The sequence below is a fragment of the Phocoena sinus genome, chromosome 21 (genome assembly GCF_008692025.1).
Source record: "Phocoena sinus isolate mPhoSin1 chromosome 21, mPhoSin1.pri, whole genome shotgun sequence".
Classification (NCBI taxonomy): domain Eukaryota; kingdom Metazoa; phylum Chordata; class Mammalia; order Artiodactyla; family Phocoenidae; genus Phocoena; species Phocoena sinus.
Window position 1 is genome coordinate 22,231,002 of NC_045783.1, and position 22,266 is coordinate 22,253,267.

General features: G+C 43.6%; 1 protein-coding gene across 2 annotated transcripts in view; it reads right to left on the minus strand.

The window, feature by feature from the left end:
• Positions 1-22,266, minus strand: part of MFHAS1 (malignant fibrous histiocytoma amplified sequence 1) — a 119,979-nt gene that overhangs the window by 14,703 nt on the left and 83,010 nt on the right. For both annotated transcript variants that reach the window (XM_032618376.1, XM_032618374.1), the window contains exon 2: positions 7,108-7,234. In XM_032618376.1, the coding sequence (XP_032474267.1) occupies positions 7,108-7,234 (127 nt within the window). The remainder of the gene's footprint in view (positions 1-7,107; positions 7,235-22,266) is intronic.

Consider the following 22,266-nt stretch of genomic DNA (forward strand, 5'->3'; position numbering starts at 1 on the left):
TATAAATATCAATAAGTCTATCTGGTCTAATGTGTCATTTAAGGCCTGTGTTTCCTTACTGATTTTCTGTCTGGATGATCTGTCCATTGATGAAAGTGGTGTGTTAAAATCTGCCACTATTATCGTTTTACTGTTGATTTCTCCTTTTATGGCTGTTAGTATTTGCCTTATATATTGAGGTGCTCCTATGCTGCGTGCGTTTATATTTACAATTGTTATATCTTCTTTTTGGATTGATCCCTTCATCATTATGTGGTGTCCTTCTTTGTCTCTTGGAACAGTTTTTATTTTAAAGTCTATTTTGTTTGATATGAGCATTGCTACTCCAGCTTTCTTTTGATTTCCATTTGCCTTTTTCATTCCCCTCACTTTCAGTCTGTATGTGTCCCTAGATCTGAAGTGGGTCACTTGTAGACAGCATATATACAGGTCTTGTTTTTGTATCCATTCAGCCAGTCCATGTCTTTTGGTTGGAGCGTTTAGTCTGTTTACGTTTAAGGCAATTATTGATATGTAGGTTCTTATTGCCATTTTATTATTTGTTTTGGGTTTGTTTTTGTAGGTTTTTTTTCTTTCCTCTTTTGTTCTCTTCTCTTGTGATTTGATGACTAACTTTACTGATGTGTTTGGATTTCTTATTCTTTTTTGTGTGTGCATCTATTGTAGATTTTTGGTTTGTGGTTACTATGAGGTTTTAATACAGCAATCTATATAAAAACAGGATTAAGTTGCTGGTCTTTTAATTTCAAATGCATTTCTGATATCCTGCATTTGAATTCTCTTTTCACGACTGCTGGCTTTCATATCATTTTGTGTGTGGATGAGTTGCTACCTTTACTGTAATGTTTGCCTTTACCAGTGAGATCTTCCGTTTGTAGTTTTCTTGTTTCTAGTTGTGGCCTTTTCTTTTCCACTTAGAGAAGTTCCTTTAGCATTTGTTGCAAAGCTGGTCTGGTGGTGCTGAAATCTCTTAGCTTTTGCTTGTCTGTAAAGCTTCTGATTTCTGCGTCAAATCTGAATGAGAGCCTTGCTGGATAGAATATTCCTGGTTGTAGGTTCTTCCCTTTCATCACTTTAAATATATCATGCCATTCCCTTCTGGCCTGCAGTTTCTGCTGAGAAATCAGCTGATTACCTATGGGAATTCCCTTATACGTTTTGTTGCTTTTCCCTTGTTGCTTTTAATTTTTTCTCTTTGTCTTTAATTTTTGTCAGTTTGGTTACTGTGTGCCTTTGTGTGTTCCTCCTTGGGTTTATGCTGCCTGGGACTCTCTGTGCTTCCTGGACTTGGGTGACTGTTTCCTTTCCCATGTTAGGGAAGTTTTCAGCTACTATCTCCTTAGATATTTTCTCAGGACCTTTCTCTCTCTCTTCTCCTTCTGGGGACCCCTATAATGTGAGTGTTGGTGTGTTTAATGGTGTCCCAGAGTTCTCTTAGATTGTCCTTATTTCTTTTCACTTTTTCTTTATTCTTGTCCACAGCAGTGACTTCCACCATTCTGTCTTCCAGTTCACTTATCCGTTCTTCTGCCTCATTTGTTCTATTGATTCTTTCTAGTGTATTTTTCATTTCAGTTATTGTATTGTTCATCTATGTTTGTTTGTTATTTAGATCTTCTAGCTCTTTGTTAAACATTTCTTGTATCTTCTCGATGTATGCTTCCGTTCTTTTTCCAAGATCTTGGATCATCTTTACTATCATTACTCTGAATTCTTTTTCAGTTAGATTGCCTATCTCCAATTCACTTAGTTGTTCTTTTGAGGTTTTATCTTGCTCCTTTGTCTGGGACATATTCCTCTGCTGGCTCATTTTGTCTAACTTTCTGTCATTGTGGTTTCCACTCCATAAGCTGCAGAGCTGTAGTTCTTCTTGGCTTCTGCTGTCTGCCCCCTGGTGGATGAGACTGATCTAAGGGGTTTGTGCAGGCTTCCTGGTGGGAGGGACTAGTTTCTGCCCACTTGTGGGTGGAGCTGGGTCTTGTCCCTCTGGTGGGCAGGGCCCTGTCAAGGGGTGTGTTTAGTGGGCAGCTGTGGGCTCAGGAAGACTTGAGGCAGCCTGTCTGCTGATGGGTGGGGCTGTGTTCCCACCCTGATGCTTGTCTGACCTGAGGCCTCCCAGCACTGGAGCCTACAGGCTGGTGGCTGGGGCCAGGTCTTGGTGAGAAAATGGCAGCCTCCAGGAGGACTTGCACCAATGAGTACTCCCCAGAACTACCGCCACCAGTGTCTTTGTCCCCACAGTGAGCCAAAGTCGTCCCCCCTCCCCCCACCAGTAGGAGACCCTCCAATACCAGCAGATAGGTTTGGCCCAGGCTCTTGTGAGGTCACTGCTTTTTCCCCTGGGTCCTAGTGCACATGAGGCCTTGTGTGCACTCTCCAGGACTGGAGTGTCTGTTTCCCCCAGTCCTGTGGAATTCCTGTGATCAAATCCCACTGGCCTTCAAAGCCAGATGCTCTGGGGGCTCCTCCTCCTGAAACCAGACCCCCAGGCTGGGGAGCCTGATGTGGGGTTCAGAACTCTCACTCCTGTGGGAGAACCTCTATGATACAGTTATTTTCCAGTTGGTGGTTTGCCCACCTGGCCGGTATGGGATTTGATTTTATCGTGATTGCACGGCTCCTACTGTACTGTTGTGGTTTCTTCTGTCTTTGGATCTTCTTTGGTAGGTTCCATCATTTTTTTATTGATAGTTGTTCAGTAGTTAGTTGTGATTTTGTTGTTTTCACGAGAGGCGGTGAGCTCACGTCCTTCTACTCCGCCATTTTGTCCCCACCCACTGTATGTATCTCCAGTATTTCTTAAGGTAAAACATTTTCATAGCTAACCTTCTGAATCATGTCTTTTAAATGAAAATCAGTAGACAAATTGAGTCAAGTGGCAGTGTTTCAGAATATATATTTTAATTGGTAAAGGAGGAAAATCTCTTTGGAAATGAGAAAGAAATAGTCCATAAGTTATCTAAAAATGAAAGGCAAATAGCAAGCTGCAATTCGCCCAAAGAAGTTCACACTTCCCTTCTGAGCTGGAATTTTAAAGTGTCTCAACCTGTAAAGCAACAGGATGAGACAGGAATTCACAAATAACTTTTTAATGAAAAAAAAATCCTTCTATTGTACTTGCCTTGCTTTTCCCACTGAAAGTATATTTTTGCCCTTTATGATCCCTAAAGTCCAAGGCTCAGTATCCCTGTCTATATTAAAGGTCAGTTAGGCTGCCGCTCAGAAGTTCTGAAGGATAAATACGTGACAGATGGATGTGTTAATTAACTACATGGTGGGAATCCTTTCACAGTGCATACGGATATCAAATACCACAGTGTACACTTTAAGGATCTTACTTATCTGTCAATTACATCCCAATAAAGCTAAAAAAAGGAAGATCAGTGGGTGCCAAGGGTTAAGAGGGGAGGGAGGGATAAAGAGGGAAATGCAGAGGATTTTTTAGGGCAATGAAAATATTGTATAAGATACCGTAATGGTAGATACATGTCATTCTGTATTTGTCCAAACCCATGAAACGTACGACATCAAGTGTGAACCCTAATGTAAAGCGTGGGCTTCGGGTGATAACAAGGTGTCAGTGTAGGTTCATCACCTGTGACAAATGTTCCAGTCTGGTTGGGGAGGCTGTGTGTGGCCAGGGCAGGGGGTAGATGGGGTCTTTCTGTACCTTCTGCTCGATTTTATTGTGAACCTAAAACTGCTCTTAACAACTAAGTCTTTGTTTTTAAAAATTGCTACCTATACTTTAGGTATAGGTAGAGTTCTGAAGGAGGCTGATTTCCCTCCAAGAAACTCCAATTCCCTTCTACTGTTCAGTAAACAGGGGGCTGGGAGCAGGGGTACACATCACTCCACTGCCTTCAGACTGCACTGGGCCAAGGATAACAAGTGTTTGTACGAATTTCCTTAAAACTCACAAATCTGTTTAATACCAACACACCAGGGAGCAAAACCATTCCTGAAAGTGGCACTAAAAATTATTTATTTTCTGCATGGAACTAGGTATTGTATTAGACACAGTGACTGTAAATATATGAACCATTACCGAATGGGTAAGCTTGATGGTAGGAAAGTATTACCAACGCTTTAAAAACCTGTTTATCAGACAGAATATCCTTAAGGAGGTCAGAATTTTTCAAAGCAACCCAGCAAATCTGCTACTAGATGAATTTTCATCTCATCTCCAAGGCAAATATCCTTGAAAATCAGCCCAGGATCGCCAAAGTATGGAAATGACTCGTATTTCTATCTGATATCAGCCAAGGGACCAAGAAGTCACTCAGTTGATACGCTTCTCCTTGGAGAGCGAGGTGCCGAAGGCCGGGCATTCCATTCACTTCATGTAACCTCTTCCCCGTGGAACGCTGGCAGAGACTTCACCATCATCCAAGGTGAATTAGGAGAATAACTCACTTTTTAAAAAAAAAAATCACTACTTGCTCTTTATTCTCTGTCTGTAGGTGAATAACACACCTCGAAATTTTAAAAAATGAGAAATAGAGAAGCTTGGAATTCTTAAGGAAGATCCAATCAAATAACAGTCATCAATGGTTTTTCCTTATAAAGCTCATAGTAGCACCATTATTTTACACATGGTCAAAGGCAGGCCGTTAATGACAAGTCTCATTTGACCTATAAAGGAGAGGGGTAAACTGGTCAACGAAGAGCTTGGAATGCCTTTTTAAAACCACTGTAAGATCTGGATCAATGACCTAAGAGTAGGGTGATTATTCTGGTTTTCCTGGGATGGCTCTGGTTGCCGCCTATCGTCCTGGCAAAATTGTTAAGAATTCTCCTGAAGATGAGACTCACTGGCCTGGGAGCCCTGGAGGGGATCTCAACGAGCAGAATGTCTGGCACACACATGACAATCACCTGAGTGGCTCGTTTTCTTAAAGACTAGTGCCTGGCCCTGGAAATTCTGATATACACGTGCCTGATGAAGAAGTCTGATCTTGACCATCGACCTACATTTTAGAGGAGGAGAGAGCAGTAAAAGGTCACTCCCTAGTGACTTGCCTAAGTTAACTGGGGCTGCAGTTGCAAAACCAGGGCAATAACTCCAGTCTGCCAATTTCTACTGTCCGCTGAGACCCTAAGTCTAACTCTTAGAAGCTCTCAGGCTCAGACCCAAGCTGTCTGGACCTAACGACCACCTCCTGGGACAGCTTTCCTCATCGATCCCCAAATCCCACTTCCAACACATTGCCATCCACTTGTAAATTAGAGTTTCCACTGGGCTGTGCAGGGCCTGACTGTTTGTTTCCATTTTGTTCTCAAGGATATTCCTTCATTTAGAATTGAGAGTTACCCTCTAAATCTGCCATCCATTGTATGAGACCTTTTCTTAAAAATCCATTTCAAAATAAAACTGTTCACAGAGCTAGGTCAAAAGCAGTTCAGTCCCTAAAGGTATCCCCTCCAGCATCTAGAAGTCTCAGGTCATGTGGCTCTGATTACCCAGGGCTTTAAAGCTGCTTGTTCATTTCAGGTATGATAAACTGGAAGAGAGAGGAGCTGATAGCATTTCTGCAGCTTGGTATAAATGTCGTTCTGTGGCAGTACAACAGAAGCCGGTGAGAAGACACTAACTCTGGCTCGGTGCCACTGTGGTTTCTCGTGCAAGTGGATATTTTAACTCCAACCTCTATCTCGTCTATTAAATGCCACGTGGCTATGGCAAAACAATAGGTTACCGTCTCTCCTGGCTCAGGAAAATCTACACCCATGCAAAGCCTATTGCACAATTGTTCCCCTCCGTTCCAGACCCTGTTTTTTATAATATCCCTTTATCCTTACCCTATGTGTAAGAAAGGCACCAGTGTATACCAATTCAGAGAATGGTAACATTTCTGATGTTTGGTATGCTCAGGACAGGGGAATGTTCTGGTTCATATTTAGTTACTGGGTAATCCTAAGAAGCATTTCAAGGTTTCACAATGTCATAGGGTCATATGTTAGTGATAAGCTAACCTTAAAAAGCATTCTGAATAGAAGAGCATGAGAAAAGAATCTCCCTTGGGTGTTCAGTGACATTTTGCAGCAAAGAAGGATTAGGGATGTTCTGTCTAATGAGTCACCCAGTTTGGAGAAAAGGGACAGCTGCTAATGAATGAGAAATCCCCAGCAGACCCTTGCTCTGCAGACAGCATATCAAGGGCAGGAAAGCTGATACTTGGAGGGTCGGAGACATAAGTTCCTATCACACAGCAGCCTGACAGCAAGTTTCTCAAGAGGTCGTAACAGGTCACCATTCTCAAATACGAACTTTCCAACATCCCTATACAAAGCTTAGATATGGAAAAAATATTCTGTGTGGTCAACTAGGAAGAAAAATGCTTTAAGTCTCCTTCGTGAATACTTTGTTGATATCACCCAGAAGACCAGGGACTACTTACTGCTTTTCAAGATTTGCAGTAGAAAGGTATTTCATCTCAGTCTAAAGTGGCCTGTTCAGTTCTTAACACTACAGAAGAAACCAAACAGATGAGTTTAACCTAAGTTTATCATCTGAGTTTAATGCTAAGCTAACCTTGTATCCAAAAGTTAGTTCACACGGGTACGTTCTGTGTCTTTAAGTCCATTTTGGGGAAGGTGGGAAAAAAAACCACACAGCTTCTGATTGTCGAGGACTGATAGAGAATCAGAGACCCACAAGAAAAAAGGATCTGCTACAGATTTTCTGCCAGCTTTCCTTATTTAATGAGCCCTCGCTGTTTTCTAAAATGAGGGCCCACTTCATACTACAATGACAGAATTATGACTATCAAAAAAAAAAATCGCTCTTTTTGGTTGCATATGCCTGCAAATATACTAAAAAACAATGAATCATACACTTTAAACAAGTGAGCTGTATAATATGTGAACAAAATCTCAAAAAAGCTGTTTTAAAATGTTCTTTTATCAGCAAAAGTAAAAAAAAAAAAAAAAATCACAAATAACAAAAAATGAAAGTTCCTAGTTTGTTGTATAAGCCATAGTTTTGCTGTTGCCCAGATAACTAGGTCTGCCCTGGGGGAGCGTTTCCAGGTTTGATGAAAGGTACTTTAACCTGGATTTTTGTTCTCAGGAGTGAGGGACAGGGGCTGCGGGTTCAGAACTCACTTGGAACATGGGCTGATCACAGTCGGTGTGGGTGGGTAAACCAAGGCAACATTCACTCGCTCGCTGCCATTCTTGGGGCAAATGATCTCTGCCACGCCTTCTGGTCTGGGCTGACTCAGCAACTCCCCTGCAGGAGAGAGAAACATGCATTAGTGAGATTTGCCTTCAAAAATGAGGCCACCTTAGAGAGGGGGTAGAGGAAGCACGGAGCAGGGCAGGTGGTGAGGACGACGGGAAGGGTCTGCAGACAGTGGAATCAGAGAACAAATGTGCAACCAGAGCAGAACCGGCTCTGCTCTCACTGGCTCATCTGCATCACTGTGGAGAACATTCTAATGGTGATGGCAGGAAGGCTACCATTCCGGACAAAGACAGCATCTGCCACTCTTTTCCTCACCTTCCTTTCCCCAGATGGGCTCCAGAGATCTTTATCTAGACGTCGCAGCAAACTGAGCCAGGATCCCTCGAGCCCGGAGAAGCAGGGCTGCCAAGGAGGTGTTCATAATGAGGATGGGGGCAGATGGAATTCACAGCAGCCTTGCAACAAAGCCCCGTATTAATGATCTGGAAATGCAGCTGACTAAAGGTGTGTTATCAAGGTAAACAGGCTGGTTCATGCTGGCAAGAGGATTTCCTGGGTAGGTGTGTGTGCGGATTTGTAAAGGACCAACACAATGCTCTCTTATGAGTAATGGGAGCTAGTAAGTCACCCCAAAGGAAACCTGCGTACTCTGCCTGCCCCGGATACGATCTCTCCAACCAGATCATCAAATCCCCAAGAGCAGTGATGCCTTCCGTTTCTTGCTTTCCTCCCCACTGTCCGCTTACCCAGTAGCACCCTCTGCCCTTTCTCTGTTTTCATGGCCAGCTCTTGCTCAGAAAATTCAAAAAATAGCTTTTGGCGGACAATGGTGCATTATTGCCTAAATTCCCCTACTTATACCTAGAAAGTAAATAAATGAAACCAAGGTCACAAAACATCTGCCAACTGGGGAAAGATGCTACTGGAAATAAAACATCAACAGCCATCACTTGTATTACTGATTTGAAATTCTGGGGACCCCAAAGTATATGCCATTCACGTGAGGATACAAAAAATCCTTTGACTGAAAATGCCGTGTATCTAAACGTCTCACCTCCAGCGAACTCACATTGACAGAGCATGCCCATGTGCTAGCACTGAACAGACAGCTTTAAATGTACATCTCATTTCATCTTTACAATGTTACTATAAGGGTTTATCCTCATTTTGCAAATCAGGAAGCTAACGTTCAGGGAGGTTATGTGATGTACCCAGAGTCAAGGCTAGCAAGGGGCAGACTGAGGCTGTGTGACCTTGGGAACATCTCTGGGGCCCTTACCTTTTGCTGCCACCCTCTGATACCCATCCCCCCAAAGTGGGGACTGCTTCTTTACTCCAGAACACATCTCTCCTAGAAAAGTAATCCAAAAATGCTATTATTCAGTAATGAACTAACCATTGACATCTTTGTACTTTTATGAAAGACAGCTGTTTCCTGGTTTGAACAATTTTATATGGCTTTGCACAATACGAACCAAATGTAATTTGAGTTCCTTAACCAAACTAATGTAAACACCAAATGACTGCAAAAGTTAATTTAGCATCATTAGCTTGTATCATGGATACATGGGTATCAGAATTCTGCTCCGACACCAGCTAGGAAAAGATCTCAAAATATAAAAAGGCAAATTAAAAACGTAAACATTAAATGCTCTCGAAGTCATAAAATGAACCAAAGTAAGAGCATGTTGCACCAGACTGAGACTTGGAAGTCATCCAGTCCAAATACCACTTTACAAGTCAGAAGGTCTCTGAGTTTAACAGATTTGCTCGGAGTCTCACAGAGAGCTTTAAACCCACCACCTACCACGGGGCTAGAACTGCACCAAGAGAATGCTCTGAACGACCCAGGCTTGTTAACACCCCCACCCCCCCCACCCCAGTCCCAGACCGCCCTCCCCTGCTTCCTCACCTGATACTTTCAGTTTCTACTTTCTGTCCCAAGATTACCCCCAAGGCTTGAACCCAGACTGGGAATCTCTGGCTTCCCCCAAGAACTCTCTCCTGGTGGGAATTTCACACAGGCCTCTGCTCCTCCTTCCTGCAAGTGCCTGAGGGCCCAGGATAACAAATGTAGATGTCAAGCCCCAAGCCCAGGCTCCCGTTCCTGCACCGCTGGCTTCCTTGCTGGGAACAGTGTAGGTTTTGCCAGAGAACTGGAAATAATTCGCAGTTGACTATTAAGCATTGGCTATCAATTTCTATTAAACCAAGAGCTTTAGTGCCCCCCGCCCTGCTCCAGATGCCCAGAATCACCCAGGTCCAGGGAACTGGTTTTGTGTGGGTCTTACCCCTCGCAGCACTGCCAGCCACTGAAACAGCAGGAAAGTCGAAGGCACTGAGAAATTTCATGCATACGAAAAATTCACTTGGTGCTGTGCAGATGCAAGAAACAGAACGGTTCACGAGCTCCAGGACATACGTGCACTCCGACAAGCTACTGCTTGGGGCCAGATTCTGAGGATTTTGGAAACGTGCCCAGTTGCTAAATTAAGAAAGTAAGACAAACGGACTTTTTCTCTCAAAAAAACAAAAAACTATCTTATCAGTAACACAAACAGTGGTTCCTAACATGTTGGCTACTAAAATAGAAGCTAATTGGCTCTGATTTCCGTAACACAAACTTGATTTTCAAACTAAAGCACAGCCTATTGGTTGAGCACCTAATTAGGGAGATATCACTGTGTGAGGAGCTGCAGGGATACAGGAGTCTAAAGCAAGGCCTGTGATGTGGAGGGCTTCGGCACTGGAGAAAGTCAAGTGCACAAAAAAAGAACTATGGTACTGTGCAGTGGATGCCCCCTAGGAAGTTATGAGATGCTAGAGAACAAATGAGGAGGCCAGACTAATACTGATTTCCAGGACTGGAAAAGACCTGGAAGTGTGGGGGATTTAGATTTATTACACATCTGTCATCACTGGCAAAAGCTAATAAAAAAGATAAATCCCAAAGTTGGTGGCAGCTGCAAAAAAAATGTTATATTTACAGAAAATGTTACCAATACAGGAAGGAGAAATATTCATGTGACCTGTTATATTTCCATTTTTAGGAATTCGCTTCAAGGAAGTGGGCCTTTCTTACAAAAATTATATAATGATTTGCTCATAGCAACACTATTCATAAAACAGTGAAAACTTAGTAACCCTCTCAAATATTCAACAAAGGGGATGATTAAAAACTATGACACAATTCAGAAGACAGAATTCTCTGTAGTCATTAAAAATTATGAGACCAATATTTCTGTGTAGAAAGGAAATTTGAAAGTATGTTCTCATTAGAAACATAAACTGATAAGGAACACAACTGGATTTGGAGTGAAATGGGTCATTCAAGATTAAATGGTCCTGAGGTTATTTGTTTATTTTTATGCTTGGATCAATTTAAAAAAAAAAAAGGCTAAGTATATGCTTCACGCTGAAGGGAGACGCCAGCTTTAAATGCAGGTGCTTTCTCCTCTGTTGGAAATTCTCTATTCATGTGTGCGGTTTTTACACAGTCTTCCTGAAGTAGCAGAAACTTGGCTGGACGAACAGACCACTGCATCTACTGAGGCTGTATTAGGCCACTACACAGTCTCCCTGTGCCTATTAAAGTTATGAAAAGCTATTCTTACTTAATCACTGTCTCAAGATTTCTGGCATTAAAATGCTAGTGAACGCTCATTAGTTGTTTTTCCCCTGTGGAAGAATAGAACACCAAGTTTTATTACGATTTATTTCTAAACTGCAGGAGATGAGTGAAATGAGCTCATCTTTTTCTGCTAATCATCAGAATTCACAAATACTGGGCACATTATGCAAAATACTAAAAAGGTATCACTCTGACGACCCAAACCACAATACTAAAAGCCTAAAACATGTCTTTTCAGTACAAATAAAACCCACTTCCTGATCCAGGGTAAAGATCTGAGTTATGAACATCCCTCAAAACAGCAAAAGTGGTCTGGAAATTAAAACAAGCAATTATATAGATTCTATTAAATAAGGAATTATCTAGATTTCTTCAAGGCCTCTTTCAGCTTGAATATTCTGAAGCTCACTCCTCCACCCCGCAAAGTTCACTGCTGTCTTTTAAGTGTGACTCTGGATGAGATGCATTTTAAGTGTGACTCTGGATGAGATGCAGTGATACACAAACGCATGTTTCCTCCCACATCCCCTCAGGGCAAAGGCAGCACCCTCAGAAACTGATGAGCAGGAAGGCTCCCACTTTGCAAGCCCACTGAGTTATCAAGGCAGCAAAGATGGGAGAACTCCACAGTCCCTTTTATATGAAGACGAACGCCAGACAGAGATAAAAGGACATCTTGTCTTAAAACAAAGGCCAGAAAGTATATACAAAGGAGAGGTAAACACTGTGAATGTAAGTTAGTGCAGCCACTATGGAAAACAGTATGGAGGTTCCTCAAAAAATTGAGAATAGAACTACCATAGGATCCAGCAATTCCACTCCTGGGTATGTATCTGGGAAAAAATGAAAACACTAATTTGAAAAGATACATGCACCCCAGTGTTCACAGCAGTACTATTTACAATGGCCAAGATATGGAAGCAACCCAAGTGCCCATCAACAGACAACTGGATAATGAAGATGTGGTATATACATGCAATGGAATATTACCATTTGCAGCAACATGGATGGACCTAGAGAATATTATGCCTAGTGAAATAAGTCAGAGAGAGAAAAACAGATACTGTATGATACCACTTATATGTGGAATCTAAAAAATAATACAAACAAATGTATATAACAGAGCAGAAACAGACTCACAGAAAACAAACTAGTGGTTACCAAAGCGGAAGAGGGACAGTTTAGGAGTAGGGGATTAACAGATACAGAGTACTACACATAAAATAGATAAGCAACAAGGATATACTGTACAGCCCAAGGAATCATAGCCATTATCTCATAATAACGTATAATGGAGTATAAGCTGCAAAAATGAATCACTGTGCTGTACACCTGAAACTAACATAATACTGTAAACCAAGTACACTTGAATAAAAAATAAGAAAAATGCACCACTGTGCACACTTAGAAGTGTGAGAAAAGGGAGCAGAAGAGATCTCTCAGTACCTATTGGTTCCCACAAAACCAACATCTGCAGACCTGGCCACCTCATGCCGTTTTAGGGGACGGTCCCCATGGCTGAGCCTCAGCACAGCACAGCACCTCCCTCAGGACCAGGGTTGGGCAGCTCCAGCTTGGCTGCTGTTCCAAAGAAATAAAATAAATAGACTAGACTGTACTTTTTGGTAGTCCTGTTCTTTAAAAAAAAAATCCATTTTGTGACTATGAATTATGACGTTTTTTTAGAAGAGAAACTGATGTGCAGGAAGCAGCACAGCGAGCGTGTGTCAAGAGCACAAACAGACCTGGCCCTTCCATCTCCGAGACCAGGACTGGGCCCATCTCTGGCCGACATCGTTTTCACAGAGGTGAAAATCATGCACAACTATGGAAGTGTGATCTTCCCAACTTCTAAAAGTGTCTTAGAGTACCATTTTATAATAGTCACTTGGAATAAATGGCAACAATTTTAAGTTTAAAAACTAAAGGATATAGGTCATAAAATGTCATTGAATCGTGGTATTTTCCAACATATTGAAATGAAAGGTGAAGTTTAAAAGTAAATTTAAGATCACAGTGGATTAAAGGTAATTTGGCTTTGGAATTGTTTTTGGAAATTTTACCATAACCTTTAAGTAAACAGGAGATATCAGTAACTTGGAGCTAGGATAACTTTACTGGCAAAAGACATCCTGGTATAAATTAGATGTGAAACGAAAGAGGAAAATCTTATGTCCTAGGCCTGGCTCTGCCACTGAGTTCACTCATTCATTTAACAGGTACATAACAACCACCAACTAATGTGAGACAGCACCACAGACTCTGAGAGAACAGCAGCGAATAAGGTACACGAAGACCCCTGCTTTCGTGGCGCTTACAGTCTAGAAGGAAGATTAGTAAGGAACCAACTACGTAACTTATTAAAAACTTGTTACACAGATTATTAAAACAGGCTAATGAGACAGGGAGCGACTGGGTTGCCCAGGATGCCTCTCTGAGGAGGTGACGTTTATGCTGAAAGCTGAATGACAAGGAAAAGCAAGCCATGGGAAGAACATTCCAGGCTAATGCAAAGTCATGAAAGTAGGAAGATGCTTGGCTGCCCAGAGAAGAATCTAGATCATGGGGTGAAGGGGAAACGGGACAAGATGAAGAGGCAAGACAGTGAGGCCCAGATCACGGACTCTGCAGACAGGGGAGAATGTTTGGTTTTGATTCTAAGTGGTGGGGAGCCATATGGAAGGTTTTAAATGGAGTAATGACATCTGATCTAAGAAGATCCCTCTGGGTGCTGTGTGGGATGGCAAAATGAAGGCAAGGAAACCATAAGAAGGCTCACAGAGGAGCCCAGGTGAGAGGTGGTGGAGGCCTGGTCTGGAGAGACTGGCGTTATGTTTCATAGACGGTCAGCAGGACTTGCCAGTGAATTGGATGTGGAGGTAAGATGCAGAGACGAACCAAGGATAATTCCAAATCTTTGGTATGGGAAGACGGCAGCTGGTGGTACTACTTGCAAGACTAAGCGAGAAGATTGTTAGCGGGAAGGGGAGAAATTAGGAGTTCTGTTTTGGCCAAGTTAGATCTGACTGTTAGACAACAGGGTGATAGATATTAATTGTGGAATTACACATTCAGTTCTGGATTTGCAGGAAAAGGTTAAGACTGGAGGTAGAGATTTGGGAGGAATCAGCAAACACATGATCTGGAAAGGCATACGAGTGAATGACATCACCCAGGAAATTGAGTAGATAAAGAAGAAAAAGGAAACAGCCTGGGGTGCTCCAAGTTTAGAGCACTGAAAGTTTAGGGGCTGAAAAGGAGAGAGGCCAGCCAGGAACTGCCAAGGAGGCAGAAGGAGAACAGGAAGAACGTGGCTTCACAAAGGAAACCAAACTCCTTCAAGAAAAGGGAGTGACCAGCTGTGCTCAACTCTGCTGAGTGGACAAGCAAAGTAACAACGGAGACGGGACCACTGGGCTTGGAGGTGACTGGAGGCTTTGACAGAAGCAGCAGGGTGGGGACGGGTGTGTGACTGAAGAGGGCTGAGGAAAGAATGGGAGGCAGAAGTGGGAACCACAGCCAGAGACAGATTTCCACGAAGCGGTGAATTATGTTGTACTTGCCACTTGTACTCTGAGCTGGGTATCCCACACCCGAAAAACACAATTAAGGAAATGGCCCTGTTTCTCTCTGAGTTTTCTCCAGCTCTAAGTCTCCGTGTCTGAACTACTACAATGAACAGGTGGGTAGATGGAGGAGTGAGTAATAGAATGAGTGAAAGATCACAAGGCTCAGAAGATAAAAAAGAGAAAGGAGGGACTTCCTTGGTGGTCCAGTGGTTAAGAATCCGCCTTCTGGGCTTCCCTGGTGGCGCAGTGGTTGAGAGTCTGCCTGCCAATGTGGGGGACGCGGGTTGGTGCCCCGGTCCGGGAGGATCCCGCGTGCCCCGGGGCAGCTGGGCCTGTGAGCCATGGCCGCTGAGCCTGCACGTCTGGAGCCTGTGCTCCGCAACGGGAGACGCCACGGCAGTGAGAGGCCCGTGTACCCCACACACACAAAAAAAGAATCCACCTTCCAATGCAGGGGACATGGGTTCGAACCCTGGTCCAGGAAGATCCCACATGCTGTGGAGCAACTAAGCCCATGTGCCACAGCTACTGAGCCCACATGCCATAACTACTGAAACCCGTGTGCCTAGAGCCAGTGCTCCACAACGAGAAGCCACCATAATGAGAAGCTCACGCACCACAACAGAGTAGCCCCCACTCACCGCAACTAGAGAAAGCCCGCGTGCAGCAATGAAGACCCAACGCAGCCAAAAATAAATAAATAATGAAAATTAATTAATTATAAAAAAGAATGTAAAAAGAGAAAAGAGCCCAGCGCAAAGGCCCTGGAGGCCAACGTGATGAACTGCTCTTTTGAAAAGATAAACGGGTGTCCACGTCTTTTCCAGAGTGGGTTATGTGGTAAGAAAGCCATCTGTATGGTAGACATTTCCACTAAAAAAAACAACAATGGTGAAATAACATGTGCTTGCTACTGAAAACAGATTTTTATCAAAAGTCAGTCCATGCAATACTTAGAAAATTGCCAATGCCATTTTTTACAGAAACTAGAACAAAAAACCTTACAATTTGTATGGAAGCACAAAAGACCCCGAATAGCCAAAGTCATCTTGAGAAAGAAAAATGGAGCTGGAGGAATCAGGCTCCCTGACTTCAGACTATACTACAAAGCTACAGTCATCAAAACAGTATGGTACTGGCACAAAAACAGAAATATAGATCAGTGGAACAGGACAGAAAGCCCAGAAATAAACCTACACACCTATGATCAACTAATCCATGACAAAGGAGGCAAGAATATACAATGGAGAAAAGACAGTCACTTCAGTAAGTGGTGGGAGAACAGGACAACTACATGTAAAAGAATGAAATTAGAACACTAACACCATATGCAAAAATAAACTCAAAATGGATTAAAGACCTAAACGTAAGGCCGGATACTATAAAACTCTTAGAGGAAAACATAGGCAGAACACTCTCCGACATAAATTGCAGCAAGATTATTTTTGACCCACCTCCTAGAGTAATGAAAATACAAACAAAAATAAACAAATGGGACATAATGAAACTTTAAATCTTTTGCACAGCACAGGAAACCATAAAACAAAAAGGCAGTCCACAGAATGGGAGAAAACATTTGCAAATGATGCGACTGACAAGGGATTAATCTCCAAGATATAAACAGCTCATGCAGCTCAATACAAAAAAAGAAAAAGAAAAAAAAGCAAAAAATGGGTGGATGATCTAAATAAACATTTCTCCAAAGAAGACATACACAGATGGCCAAAAGCACATGAATTAATAGAGAAATGCAGATGAAAACTACAATGAGATATCACCTCACACCAGTCAGAATGGCCATCATCAAGACGTCTACCAACAATAAAAGCTGGAGAGGGTGTGGAGAAAAGGGAACCCTCCTACACTGTTGGTGGGAACGTAAATTGGTACAACCATTATGGAGAACAGTATGAAGGTTCCTTAAAAGACTTATAGAGCTACCATATGATCCAAAATCCCACTCCTGGGCATATGTCTGGAGAAAACCATAATTCGAAAAGATACATGCACCCCAATGTTCATTGCAGCACTATTTACAATAGCCAAGACATGAAAGCAACCTAAATGTCCACTAACAGAGGAGTAGATAACGAAGATATGGTACATATATACAATGGAATATTAGTCATAACAAAGAATGAGGACATTTAACATGGATGGACCTAGAGACTGTCATACTGAGTGAAGTAAGTCAGACAGAGAAAGACACATATCATATTATCATTTATATGTGTAATCTAAAAAAATGTTACAGGGCTTCCCTGGTGGCGCAGTGGTTGAGAGTCCGCCTGCTGATGCAGGGGACACAGGTTCGTGCCCCGGTCTGGGAAGATCCCACATGCCGCGGAGCGGCTGGGCCCGTGAGCCATGGCCACTGAGCCTGCGCGTCCAGAGCCTGTGCTCTGCAACGGGAGAGGCCACAACAGTGAGAGGCCCACGTACTGCAAAAAAAAAAAAAAGGTACAGAACAGAAATAGAGCCACAGATGCAGAAGACAAACTTATGGTTACCAGGTGGAAGGGGCAGGGGAGGGATAAATTGGGAGACTAGGATTGACGTGTACACACTATTATATACAAAATAGATAACTAACAAGGACCTACTGTATAGCACAGGGAACTCTACTCAATACTCTGTAACGACCCATATGGGAAAAGAATCTAAAAAAGAGTGGATATATGTATATGTATTACTGATTCACTTTGCTGTACACCTGAAACTAACACAACATTGTAAATCAACTATACTCCAATAAAAATTTAAAAAACAAAAAATTAGTCTAAAGCACTTTAATCACAGCAATCAATGTATATGAAACTGCTGGTCATAGAGAAACAATACAAATTAGTTTGGTTCTGGAATCAGATAGCCTTAGTTGCAATCCTGGCTAAAAGTTACTGGCTGTGTGGATCAGTCAGGGTCTCCTCAGGAGACCACAGAGTAAGCTTTAATAGAAATAATTATTAACCTATTACAGTGAATTTACTACCAAGAGGAAAGAAAACTCTAAAGGATAACTCCAAGGCTGAGGGAAAATTGCCCAGGAAGAAGAACCTGGGCGTGGGAGAGCCCTGGGCAAAGCTGAGATTCAGACCTTGTTGGTTGGATGGGGTGTGGTACAGCCTCTGAGTAGGGGAAAAGGCTGCTGGGCTGCCCAGGCCAGACTAGTCCACAGTCAGCTGGCTAAAGCCAGCAGGGAACTGTCCCCTGGGTGCTGACAAAATTCCCCAGGAAGCTGTCTTTGGGGGGAAGGTGGGGATCACGCTGTTGAACTGAGGCTAGATGGGCACCAACTAGAGTCCCTGAAAAGCTACCCGCCCCCAGGGTTGCTGTTGAATCAACGAGGAAGCCAGCTAGGCCACCCTCGAAACTCTCTGGGGATGTGCCTTGGGGGATACTGCTGAACTCGCCAGGAAATTGGCTGGGGTACCCCTAGATTCTCAGGCATCTCCCTGCTGGGCCACAGGGAGGTCAGCTCGGGTGCCCACAGATACCATCCAGCACTTGGGCCTCACCATATACTCTTAGGGAGCTCTGGGACTCCGAGAGGGGTTCCCCCAAACTGCAGGGATGCTGTGTTCTCCCTGTGAGCAGTTTGCTTTTGGCTCAACTTGTTCCTCTTGGAAAGAAGTCAACTTGATAGGGCCACCTAATAATCGGATACATCCTAAGTTATGAAGTGCAAAGGTAGCTGCAAAAACTTACACCCTCAGACATTGTGACTGTCTTCCAGAACTATTTTCACTTTCGCCATATAGCCCTGCAGTTCTTCAAAGTGTAGGAATCCACTGAGTTCCAGGCAATTTAACAGTGTAAAGGTATTTCTGTCTCCCAGATTTGTTGAATTCTCAAGTCCAGTTTTGATTCTAAATGCTGGGACTTTGTTGTTTTTTAAAAAAATCACTCAGAAATGCCCTTCTGTGCCTTGAAGCTTTGGGGACAATTTGTAAAGTCTTATCATTAAGAGGGGACAACCTATCAGCAAAACAGAAGCAGGCCAGTTGGGGTTCTTAGAGATGACCTTGAACTAAGGGTATAACTCAGTACCTATCTTCAGTGAGTCTTCATGGCTTGTCATTGGGCTGCACTGAACAAACAAAATTTCAACACTTCAGCGTCTTCCCAACATCCTACAAGGTGGTGACAATGGTGACAGTTACAGGCAGAAGGAAAGACAAAGGCCACACTCTTGATTTCTTCTCTGACTCATTCCATGATGCTAACCTGTGAAGCACTCAGACCTTCCTGATGAGTAACTCAGTGGAAGCCAAGCCTCCCCGCAAGCCGGGCACACATGATGGACACTTTGAAATTTTTCCTTTTATGGCAGGTGCCCATCTGGAGCAGACAAGCCTAGCTTTTCCTTGTTTAACCCAATTCCTGACAGAAGATGACTGTCCTCATAGTAATGTTTGCTTTTAATTTCAGAAAGCTTTTTGTTTGTTTGAGGAACAGGAGGTGACTAAACATCTCAGGTATGCTAAACTGAGAAGAGTGGCATTTGGTCCAGGGCCCCTCCTGGATGGATCATCACATAGGTCTCTTCTGGATCAAAAGAGCTGGGACCTCAGATCAAGCACTTGGCAAAAGTTCAACCAAGGCGGGGGGTGGGGAAACTGCTGACAAAATTTCTTTGTAAATCTTCTTCCCTCACATTACAAGCTTACACTTCCTTTTCCTAATGTCGTTTTTTTCTTTTTTGTGTTTTTATTTGACCACATGCAACCCTCTGTACCATTCTTCCCCACCACTTCCTCATAACTCAGTGCTTTGAAATTCCCCTTCTACAGCCCCCCTATTTCCATCACCTGCGGTGGAACAAAAGTCCCCATCTTCTCCTCCTCCTCCAGGCTGCTTTTCCACCTGGATTCTCTCCACCTGCTGAAAGAGTCCCAGGGTGCCCAAGGAGTTTCCCTCCCCAAGTGTCCATCACAGAACTGGGATGAGATGCCAGGGAGAAACTTTAGGAAGATTCCCTGCTGAAGTATGAGACCCCAACAGACACAAAATAAACATTCCTGGAGACCAGGATAAACATCCCGAGACAGCAGGTAAACGTGGCTCCTGTGGTGTTTATTAATATGTAGCAGGATTACTCCAGGGAAGTTGCCAGAAACTGGGGTGCCTACACTGGGTTTGCTTTTGGTTCTAAAAGAGCCCAAAATAGCAAAATAATAGATTGCTTTATATCAACGTTCTATACACTGGCTGTTGTCAGCACCTTTATACCAGTCCCAGACTAGCCCAGATAATATACAAATCGCGATATCACAAGAACAAGAGAGCCTGTCTTTAGATTCTGTACAAGACTCCTCGAGAATATCTGAAAGCGAATCGTGCTATATCCTAGAAATGTGGAACAGTGAGGTACCACTTCAACAAGGTGGTTTTAGGACAAGAAAGCCTTCATATCGATGGTAAGCAGGCTTCAAAAGTTCACCACCCTGGACTTCCCTGGTGGTGCAGTGGTTAAGACACAGTGCTTCCAGTGCAAGGGGCACGGATTCAATCCCTGGTCAGGGGAACTAAGCTCCCACATGCTGCGCGGCACGGCCAAAAGAATAAAAGAATTAAAAATAATTAAATCATTCACCACCCTGAAAGCAGTCCGGTGGAGAAAGGCAAACACTGTCTGATGTCACTCATGTGGAATATAAAAAACTAATAAGCAATAACTAAATGAACAAACCAAACTAAACAAAAACAGGTAGATGCAAAGAACAGAACAGTGATTCCCAGAGGGGAAGGGATGGGGGAGGGTAAAAAGGAGGAAATAGATGGTGATGGATAGAAACTGAATGTTTGGTGGTGAGCACACTGTAGGGTGTACAGATGTAGAAATATAATGTACACCTGAAACTTATATAATGTTATAAATCAATGTTACCTCAATAAAAGAAGAGTAAAAACTCACTACCCATGAGAAATGGCAAGGGCTTGACCAAAAAGATGTAGACAAATTCATGCAAGTAAAATCAATAACGGGACACACTGTGAAAAGGTCAAGCTTCCGAGGTTAAAGTTTCAGAGGACAGCTAAGGCCTTCCACAACCCTATATTCTTAGTGATGACAAAAGAAATAAAGTGACCTAATCATTCATATACATACAGGTGTCTCACTGGAGTTATGATCTGGAGTTAACTGATGGGTTGCTGGCTCAGCTCAAGCCGTTGTATAAACGGCCTTACGAACAAGCACATCCTTCAGCAAAATGCACGTGACGACTTATACCACCCTCTCCTGACCTTCGGTAGGTCTGACCCGTGTCAAAGCTGACCAGGGACAGAGGGACACGCTGCCCTGCCTGTTCCCGCCACTCAGCCATTCCAGCTCCTCAGACGTGTGTGCTGGCCACTTGGCTCCATCAGCGTTGCTAAGGGTTTATATAAATACAAATCCACCCAAGAAAGGAAAAATATTTCCCCTTTTCCGGCTCTGGATAAAGTTCTAGCAGACTTGGCTGAGGATTAGACATGCTTCACAGATCAAAGTACGCTAAGGGGGCGGGGGGGGGGGGCGGTGAAGAGAGCCCAAACCCAGCGCTGGCCTGCCCTCTTCTCAAGACGCAAGTCAGGATCATCAAAAGCCCCCATGCTGCTGCTGGGCTGGAGTGCTTTCAAAAGGTGACTCTTTTATTTGGAGAGCCTGTCACCTCCTTCTTACTGGAAACGGCTCCAGGCTCAGAGGAGTGAGTGAATACAGACAGTTTCATAAAAGCCTTCAGACTAAAACTGTCTCCCTCCAACCTGAGTTCTCCTTTCAACTGAAAAACGGGAGGAACTTTTAGGACCTGAACTGAAATTTGAAACACTGGCCAGGCAGCCTTGTCAAGATCGACCTGGTTTTGAAGGACTGCGGGAGCCACCTGAAGTCCTGAAGGATGATCAGAAACCGTATCTTGGCTTCAGGTCTCAGAACGAAGCTAAGAATTCCTGCGAATCGGTTTTTCTTGGAGGAAGGGAGGGGGCAGGAGAAATGAATTCCTCTAGGTGAGGGGTTGCTGAGAGACCCCACAGACTTAGGGTCAGACCCACAGAGCCTTGAGGCTGGAAGAAAGCTTGAGATGGTTCAGCCCCCTTATTTTGCACATGAATATCTCCCACTTGCATAAACAGACACTACTGGGACCGTGTTCCAGCCAGGACCCTCTTCCAACACCAGCTTTTCTTTATCTACTCCCCCCACCCAAGTTTCATTCCCAGAAGATCCAGCCTGGACTTGAGGCCATTTTAAACAAAAAGCATCCCTGGCGTCCTGAAAAATGTTACATTACACGACCGATGGAAACCGAGCCCTTAGACCCTCCAGCCTCTGCAAAGTTGTAACTGTGAACAAGAAAGAATTCTTAATTATTTAAGTCTATTTTTCCTTATTTTTCAGGTACACCTTCCTGCCGGCAGGTGCAGCTGGCTTTCAAATGAAGCCTCCGTGCAAAGAAAATGTAATCACGAAAAGTGTTGACACCCGTTAGAAAGTGTGGGACCCCCAAACGGAACTGGCTTCATCAGGGGAAAGAACCATCTCTTAGGGTAGCTCAGTCCACTCCCCTGGCTGTGGTCTCAGGTCACCTCCAGTCCTGACTTCCGGCCTGAATATCAGCTGAGATCTCATTGCCTATTAAACACTGATTAAACACCAAAATCGAACTCCTGATTCCCACTGGCCTCACGCCCCACCAGGCTCCTCCTTTCCCAGGCTTCCCGTGTCTGTGAGTGTCCACTCTGTCCTTCAGTTACTTTGAACAAAACACATGGGGTCATTTTTTACGCCCTTCTTCTCTCACACCACACACTGGATACATCGGCACGTCCCGCTGCTCCAGCTTCAAACCCATCAGCATCCGACCACTTCCTCAGCTCCCTGGTCCATGCCACCA